Source organism: Danio rerio, chromosome 23 (assembly GCF_052040795.2).
Source record: "Danio rerio strain M-AB ecotype USA chromosome 23, GRCz13ab, whole genome shotgun sequence".
Taxonomy (NCBI): Eukaryota; Metazoa; Chordata; class Actinopteri; order Cypriniformes; family Danionidae; genus Danio; species Danio rerio.
In genome coordinates this window covers 41035001-41045000 of record NC_141043.1, presented here as the reverse complement: position 1 = coordinate 41045000, position 10000 = coordinate 41035001, and the positions used below count along the sequence as shown (strand labels likewise).

General features: G+C 33.4%; 1 protein-coding gene across 6 annotated transcripts in view; it reads right to left on the bottom strand.

Moving 5' to 3' along the window:
- The window catches only part of LOC100331692 (ankyrin repeat domain-containing protein SOWAHA), a 61646-nt gene that overhangs the window by 46175 nt on the left and 5471 nt on the right, over positions 1-10000 (bottom strand). For all 6 annotated transcript variants that reach the window (XM_087307786.1, XM_087307787.1, XM_087307790.1 and 3 more), the window contains exons 2-3: positions 3585-3646; positions 1214-1450 (exon numbers count right to left, since the gene is read on the bottom strand). In XM_087307786.1, coding sequence (XP_087163912.1) covers positions 1214-1450; positions 3585-3646 — 299 coding nt within the window. The remainder of the gene's footprint in view (positions 1-1213; positions 1451-3584; positions 3647-10000) is intronic.

Sequence of the window (10000 nt, the reverse complement as noted above, 5' to 3'; positions counted from 1 at the left end):
ACAGCTTAAAGTGACATTTAAAGGCTTAACTAGGTTAATAAGATGTACTAGGCAGGTTAGGGTAATTAGGCAAGTTATTCTATAGCGATGGTTTGTTTTGTAGACTATCGAAAAAAAAATAGCTTAAAAGGGCTAATAATTTTGTCCCAAAAATAGTTTTTAAAAAAATCAAAACTGCTTTTATTCTAGCCAAAATAAAACAAATAAGACTTTTCCTTGAAGAAAAAAAATTATCAGACATACTGTGAAAATTTCCTTGCTCTGTCTAACATCATTTGGGAAATATTTAAAAAAGAAAAAAAAAAATCAAAAACGGGCTAATAATTCTGACTTCAACTGTATATGTGTGTGTGTATATACATATATAAACATACACACACACACTACATATATACATATATATATATATATATATATATATATATATATATATATATATATATATATATATATATATATATATATATATATATATATAGATATATATATAGATATATATATATATATATATATATATATATATATATATATATATATATAGATATATATAGATAGATAGCCAAAAATATATATATTTACTATTTTCCCCAAGTGAATATAACTACTATTGTAAGAAAATATCAGAAGAATTCGGTACATACTTTCAGTATTATCTTTGCTTGAACTGACCCCGATATAATCTTGTTTATATGAAATGAGCCTGCTGCCGAGTAGGTTTGAGCTAACAGAACTGTGGCTATGACAACAAATCTCAGATAATTTTCGAAGAATGAAACAATCCTGGATCAGGTCAAATCGTCAATAACCAAATCCAGCTAATTGTGTAATGCAAGTACCAACAACAGACCCCTGTAGTAGCCTATCTTTGTGAAGAAGAACAATAATAGACAGTATAATTGTTTACAAAGCATAATGTTTGTTTTTTGGGTTATACACAAATAAATGAAATGGAAAACATTTTCAAATATCAGACAGCTATTTGATCAGAGAAAATAAATGAAGTGGCCAGGTGTAAACAGACTCTAAAGCTATATAAACACACCAAAAGAGACACTACTGGCTATTTTTATAAAGGGGAGGAGCCTCTCAATATGTCTCACCCTGCCTTCCTCAACACACATTGAGTAATGCTGCATGTTTCAAGACACTTCACATGCGATCTTTAACAATGAAGTTATAATGAGAAGTAATAGTACAATCAGAAATCACTCACATCATCAATATCCGTGGGCTCTTGTGCGTCTGTGACTGTAATCATGGGTCCTGAGCACCAGGCCACCATCACTGGCTGCGGGGTCTTAGCTGCTTGGCTACGGTTCTGCATTGGGTTGGAAACCAGGAGCTCATTTTGTGGGTTTGGATGAAGCGGCTTGATTGATTCACCTCCCTTTTTAGTGCCAGACACTTGCTCTTGCCTGTATTTCTTCTTGAGGATGAGATATTTCTCCCCCTGAAAAAGAAATGAAAGGAAACATTACCTCCATTCTGATATTCAAATAAATTCACCAAATAAAAGTGTTGTTCTTACAAAACGTTATCATTTTGTAGAGTACCAAAGGAAACATTTGAGCATTTCCCTATAAATATCAACCTTGCCATGAAAAATTTTTACCAAAATAGGGAAACCCAATCTAGATTTTCTGTGTGCTTGTGTTTTACAGGACTGTAAAAATACTCAAATCTGTCTCTTTCAAATGTTTTTAAATAATTATAATTGATTTATTTACAATTTCACATCTGTCACATCAATAACGAAGATTTCTCCTCATAAATGCAAAAATGTCAAATAAAATAAAAAAAATTCATTATATGAGCCAACTCTTAGCCTTTTGTTTAGCATTGTTTCTTTTGGGTTGTGCAATTTAATTCACAGAATTTCTTCAAAGTAGGTTGTGTACTGTAAACTCGCAGACTTTTTTGGTCATATCCGCAATGCATGTTTATTTTCCTCATTTAAAATATGAAATATTTTTACAGACTGACTATTTTTCTGATCGCATAAATCTGTGTTTAGTTGTTTTAGAAAATATAAACAGATGTTTTAATATAATGTTTTATAATACTTCAAGTTTTTACCGTAAATGTCACATTCATACCGCTGAAATCATTTAGTTAAATATCCAACCAATTTACAATTGTTTTTGCAGTATGAAAATAGCAGCTTGGTCATTTACAGAGTTTCTGCTTTGTGCTACATATAATAAAGCAAAAATATTTGTTAAATATTATTATTATTATTCTACGATAAATATTGTAATATTAATTTAATTGGAATTTAACAGTATTCAGGTACAGAAATTGAATACTCAAAGCAAAAAAATCTTTTTTTACTTTGTCTCGTTTCTAGAACAAATATCTAAAATTTCTTAGATATAAAAAAAAGTGAAAACTAAACAGTATTTTTACTTTAAGAGCTAAAAATAAGATTTTTTTTCCCCTTAAAACAAGCTAAATTATCTGCCAACAGGCTAAGAAAATTAATTCTCTTTTTATTTTAAAATGTAGATCTTTGGACTAGAACTAAAACAAAAAAATCTAAGTAAGAAGTACATTTCTTTTTGCATAAATAGTATAAATAATTAAATATTATTAATCTTTGTTACACCTCCACTCTTTAGGATCTTAGTGCAATGCAGGTCAATGTAATACCTACATTTTAAACATAATACAAGGTTTAGGCACTATTGTTTACAGCATTGCTAAAAATCCTAAATGTTTTCTTAATCAGCAAATCAGTATTTTAAGATGATTTCTTAAGGACCACGTGACACTAAAGACTTTAGCAATGATGCTGAAAATTCAATTTTGCATCGTATAGAAATAAATAATATTTTAAAATAAATAAAATTATATATGTTAAATAAACAAAGGTTTGAATGAGCATTTCATACAAACATTTCAGAAAAAAAATGTCAGACAGGTAGGTCTTCAAAAATTTATCGGAGAAAGAAGTTGGCCCTGAAGTAAAAAAGATTGAGAACCCCTGTTCTAAAGGATTTGTTGCTCGACATGTTTTACTGTTTACAGTTGTTGTTTTTAAAGGGAAGAAAACACAAAGCATTTGCAAGATCGGCAAGTCTCTTTCTGTACGAGAGATTAATGTAAGTTTTATATGTACTTTCTTTTGGAAACTCAAAAAAAAAAAAACAGTAATCTTTGGTTAAACAGAAATCAGGGAAATAAATATAGAGAGGAGCTAATAATTTAGGAGGGCTAATAACTCTGACTTCAACTGTATTTAACAAAATCCTTTGTCTAGGCATGTGCTTATAGAGAATAATCTATTAGAGTTTACAATAGACAGAAAGTGATCTCATCCGAGGGAAAGTACGCGTACAAGACAGCGATCCAATGTCATAAGGGTGTGTATGGTAGAGCAATCATGTGAAAATGTGAAGCCTATATCACCGTCAGCAGAGTGAATAATGAATCACTGCGAGAATAGGGAATTGTCTGCCTGTTCTACAGGGACAGTGTCAGTGATCATATTACAAATGCAAAAAGCTTTTAATGATTATTTAATAAGACTGAGCAGTTAATTACTTTAAACTGTGTAGTAATGATATGACAAGATGTGTACTCACATTCTCCGATTTCACCACTGCAATTCTATCAATGATGAGCTTGAACTCTTCTCTGTATTTGGCTGGAAGGGAGACAAAAGAGAGATGAAAGTTTTGTGAATATGAGCTGGCTTTTTTTCCCAGCATGCTTTCTATATTTATCTTAAGAGAAAGGTCACTCTTGTATTATTATGACTTTGCGTGAATATAACTCCCAGGAGAAATCACAAAAAGTTGGAGTTTTTGTCTTGCTTCTAGTCTAAATATCTGAATATTCTTAAATCAAGAAATATTTAAAAAAATGAAAAATAAAAATAAAAAGAAATTAGCCAATGGGTCAAGCAAAATAATATTCTGTTTGCTTTGAAAACAATATACATTTTGCTTACCCCATTGGCAGATTATTTAGCTTGATTTAAGGAAAAACTCACTTAATTTAGACATATTATTTTTAAAAGCAAGCCAACAGTTTTTGTTTGTCTATAAAATGCTTCTTGATTTATGAATTTGTAGATATTTAAACAAAAAAACAAAACAAAAAAAAATCTAAGCATTTTTTTTTGCATTGCATTTAAATTAGAGCTGAAAATATTGACCTTATTCTAAAATGCGGAAGTGCGCCTGTTTTCGCGAATTCGAACTTCGGATTCACTCGCTTATGGGAGAAATGACTAGGAATAATAAACGGCAGACAATGGTCAAAATACTTGCTCTACAAACAAATGTTTGTATGACTATATAGACCAAGTAGAATAATATAATGAGGAAATATCAGTTTGCAACATCAAACAGCGAAACGAGCAGTTTTTTAATGTTTAAAAATGAATGGAAGTGAATGAGATCGGAAGTCTTGAGCCAAAAAGATTCAAATGGCTGCGCCCGCTCGTCGGCGAAGAATAAGGTGAATATCGTTTGAGCATCAATATCGCAAGGCGTATATCTGCAGTAGGAAAAATTAGATTGTTTATTGAAAATTAAAAGTATTACATTTTTTTTTACAATGATGATGTTATTTAGATTTCATTGTACTTGATTACTGATACACTTCCCAGAAAATCCATATAGCACTATTTATTTAACTTTAATTTTTGCTCTGTTGTATTTATATATATTTTTTTAATTCATTACATTTTAGGCCAATCCACTGCATAGAAAAAGATTTATTAATCCCAGTTGATCTAAATGAATGAAATCTTCCAAAATAGAGCTATTCAAATCATCTGGTGATATTATATTCATATTGCAATATATAATTCGCAACAAAACAAAATATCGCAATGTCAGATTTAAACAATATCCTGCAGCCCTAATTTAAATAATTCTCCCAGAAGTTGTTCATGTTATTTCAAACCCATATAACTTTACTTCTTTTGTTTAATATGAAATCACTTAAAGGGACAGTTCACCCCAAAAAAGATAAACTACCTCACCTCTGCACCCTCTTATCCTTCCAAACATCTGCACCCAAACACTTTCAATATCCTTGATTTCAACTGAATTTTTCTGACCAGTGAAAGTCAAGAGGAACTGACAATATTCAAAATTATTCAAAGTATTTGCTTTTTCAGCACTCGCTAAATAAATCATGCAAATACATTTTTGTATTTCAGGTTCTTCTCTTCATCCACCACACCACATGACAGCCTCGAAACATTATGCAATTCTGAGTGTGCCTCACACAGGTGAGTGGGCTTGACAAACCACCTACAGAAAACACATTCATCTATCTGACACATTTTTTAGGTTTGGGTGAACTTTATAGCACACCGTTGTTAATATTAAGAGGAAAATAAATATATTTATGCTTTTTTTTGCAGTCAAACACTTTGGACAACGCTTCAACAAAATTGAAGACATTTAAAAACATTTTAAGGGCCTTAATTTTCTCATTCCCGTGTACACCCAGAAACCTCATGTTCTGAATTGATTGTCTGATTAACTATAATTGAGACTCCAACATTGCAGATTCTGTGATGTGTCTATTGTGGATGTGTACATTGCGATATCGATGCTGAAACGATATATTGTGCAGCACTAGTTAATAAAAACAAAAGCCATAACTATATGAAAGTTAGTACATGATGATAATAAATATTTAGGATATAAATACAGTCATACAGGTTTGAACAACACAGAAGTAATTAAATGATGACTGAAATATCTTTCTTTTTTTTTCTCTCCTTTTGATCAGCATTTGTGCTGGACGAAACACCTTGAACACTATTGATTTGCTCTGTCTGCATGGTATTGACTGGTAAGACTATCCGCCTAACATTTTGTAATGTATTCTGATTCTGGGCCCGTGGGAGTTAGTGATGTTATGCAACATCACTTCAGCACAGACTGACTGCATCAGAGAGAACAACAGAAACTGGCTCAAATTACTATACAGGAATAGAAAATGACAGGGAGGAGACCCGGTGCAAACATATCCTTCATTACCACTTCTATTCGTTTTAACAAGCATCCCTGATGGAACATCAAGCAGATGCTACTTGCACTAGTTTTATTTAGATCCCAAAGATTTTCTCTTTGATATCACTCCATTGTCTTAAAGGAATAGCTTACTGGACAAGAATTGTAAAATTTCCAACAATCCAGTCCTTGGTGATTAATCAAAAGAACTGGATTCAATATTTGCCAAATAAACAAAATAAATAAATAAAGTAGCGCAGATAAAAAATAATCACAAATAAACCGCATGCAAAATAAAAGTTTGTTTTGACAATTTAAGTGTGTGTACTGTGTACATTTATGTACATGTATATTAGGGCTGAGCAACATATCATTTGAGAATTAATATCGCAATGTGTGTATCTGCAAGTCACATCACAGGATTAGATTTATTAAAGATAAACATTTTTATTTTTTTTAACAATTTATACTTGGGATTAGGGGTGTCAACATTAATTGTTTCTTCGGTGCACAACAATGCAGACGCAAAAAATTTGGTATCGGTTCAGTAATAATCATAACCATTTATTACGTACAGTCGTCATTTATCTCATTTGCGCTATGTCGCCGTAGCTTACTATGGCGAAGGAGGTGAGCGCAAGTATTTACAATGCTCCAACTACTTAAAAACAGAGAAACTGTGCACAATTTCACTGCTTGCGAGTTTGCTGGACAATCTTTCACTGACACTTACAGCAGAAGTCCCTATTTCACTGCGATTGAGAGAATGAAAGTACTCCATTTCTCTCTCTCTCTCTCTCTCTCTCTCTCTCTCACTGTGGCCCATTTGACCTGCTGGGTTTGACGTTTCCTCTCGTCTCGGCTGGTACAGCGATACTTCTGGATACAGACATGAGCGTGTGCCTGCAGATTTCTCCACCCCGTCTATCATGGATCAGCTGTAATCGCCGCTGCCGTTTATCAGTGTCACTCATCTGTGAAGAGTGCCAGCGCGCAAGAGCCAATCGCAACCCTTTCTGTTGAGCGTTTGACCAATCAAAGGGGTGTAAAAGAACTTGGTAGACAAGGATCAGAAAGCGAACAGGATATTTCTATTTGTTTATATTATTTGCTACAATTGTTCGTGTTGTTTAAAGGTACAGTTTATATATATGACTGTTTGTATTAAAGGACAAAATTGTATTACAAATAGCATATATATATATATATATATATATATATATATATATATATATATATATATATATATATATTTTTTTTTTTTTTTTTTTTTTTTTTTTAATACAAGAATTGCGGCCGAAGAAAATATAAAACAATGCACCGTGACCGTGTTGCACCGAGATATCGAACTGAACTGAATCGATAACATGATAATCGGAACCGAACTGTGAGATGAGTGTTGGTTCACAGCTCTACTAGAGATGCACGGATCCCGATACTTGGATCAGATATCGGGTTGATACCGCTTGTTTTTGCTGGATCAGGTATCGGACAGCTGGTACCGATCCAAATCAGGTTGTGCGTGTGCGCTTTATTCTGTGTTTATAAGCCAACTAAGCCATGAAGGTAGCCTATTATAAGGACTTAGAAAGTTGTCATGTATGCCTACTTTATCCCAAATGTTCTGAAGCCATTCTACAGTTGAATGTGAAGCACAGATGAATATTCAAGTGCTTAAATTCATGTTCAAATCAGCGCTTCGCATCGTTGCGCCTATCAATCATTTTCCATTCATTTACAATTCAAACTGCATGTCGCGTTCATGACAACAAGATAAACTCCCCAAGACTATTTGTTCCAGTTAGTTTAAATAATTAGTGGAGAAATACATCTTTTTGCTTTTTTTTTTTTTGTTGCTATTTTTGCATTAAATGGGTTCATTTTGACCTGCAACAAGGAGTGCATTGCTGTTTCTAAATCACGTGTGTCTGTTTGATCAGCAGATTGCATTTGCAATACTGGAGTGGAGAGGGTTATTATCTGCTCTTTACAAACAAAGTGAGCCTACCTAAAACTTTAAATTAGAAAAGGCTCAGTAATAGATTGGACAGATCCTTAACACACTGAGTCTCTGTGACGCTTCATTCACACACCGGCTGGGCATATGCGACATGCGCCACTCCACAAAATTATTCTCACAATAAGTTTCGGTTCTTCATCCTTCCAACTGAGTTTATTCTTCCGAGGGGAATACTTTAAGTGGTGTGAATAGTTTGTAAATCCTGGCTCATTGTGGTCAAAGTAGTTGATTTAATTAATAAAAGTGAAACTGACAGCGTGGTGCATACAGATTTATATATATATATATATATATATATATATATATATATATATATATATATATATATATATATATATATATATATTCATTAAGGGTGTCACGATCCTCCAAATCCTCGATTCGATTACATTTTCGATTCTAAAGTCACGATTCGATGTGATTTTCGATTATGAATAATTAATTAATTAATAACGAATTAATTATTTGTAGCCCACCGTTTAAACTACCTGACTTGCATGGTCTTTGTTTTACCCATAAACAAATCATACAGTAAATGAATAAAGGTAAGTTACACACATAATTACAACCTGTCAATCACTTTTTTCTGCGGGACTCGTGAATAGGCAGTGATCTGTGTCGTTATAATGGCGTCGGTAAAAAAGGTGCACAACCAACAGAAACCAGCCAACAGTATCTGAGGTGTTCGCTAAAATGACTAAGTACTTGTGTGAAAGTAAAAGATGGAAGCAGTCTACTGACTCTCTAACTGCCTTGACCCGCTGTCTCGAGCGCATGACAATGTGTGTGCGTCTGTATCTGTGTGTGAATGAGTGTGTGTGGTCACGTGATGTGCGTTTTCAGCGGTAGTGAGGAAGGAGGGCTGCTCAGAAATGCTACACGCCAGTGTGGATGTGGATCGTTGTCGTTCTAAAATGCCATTTAAAAACAAAGACATATTAGTGTAAACAGGGCCTGAGTGTGTATTTTTCGCGAGCGGATTTGCAACGGGTGTGGGGCGGAGGATCGCGATGCGCTTATCGTCTATCATCCCAACCGTAATACGTACATAGCATAGCTTGCAAACTGTGTGTTTTTTTTTGTCGACAACACGAGCGCTGTCAACTTAACTAACTGGAAATCTAAAATACTTCCACACCAGCAACTTCATTGAAAGAGGAGAGGATTTAAGCTCTGTTGACGGGTCTCCTGCATCTGCAGTTTAACAAGCACTTCAACAAGCCTGTTTTTTCCCCGCTTGGCAAGCCAAGCTAACGTGACATGGGGGCGTGGCAGCATCGAGTATTCTATTTTTTGATTCGATAATATAAGTTGAGCATAAATTTCGACACCCCTAATATATATATATATATATATATATATATATATATATATATATCAATCACCACCTTGGAATTATATGGTTCTATCTGCATTTTGAATGATTTTGAGATACTGAGCTTCAACGTTTTTGCATTCCATAGAAAACAGTATGTGTTTAACAATTGTTAATGAAAAGTCTTAATGTAAACAACTTCCCATAAAAAAACATCCCATATTGCAAGTAAGTTGTCACTTAATAAGAATATATCAATAGCTCAACAAAAATGTCAGTTAGAATCTTATAATTCTAAGGTGACAATACATATCATGAGGTCAGTACATGACTTGTTGATTCAGTTAATTCAGCAAAAGAATCATTGGTCTGATTCAAACTTGCAAGTTGATTAAACGAATCATAAACAGAATTGACTCACAATTTGGTGTGTGCAGGTGGTGTTTGCTTAATTTATCGTGCACTGCAGTCTGCAAGGAGCAGGAGTTCAGAAAACTGGTGCAATGCATCATGCCAGAAATATGCAAATACACGTGTTAAACCCAATGAACTGAATTTGACAACTTATATTTTTCATACTCCTGACATGGCATGAATGCGCCATCATTCTTGTGCTTTGAGCACCGTCTTCCTCTCTGTGGTATTTTATGACCCACAGTTTGAAAACGCCTTTAGTTTTACTAAAGC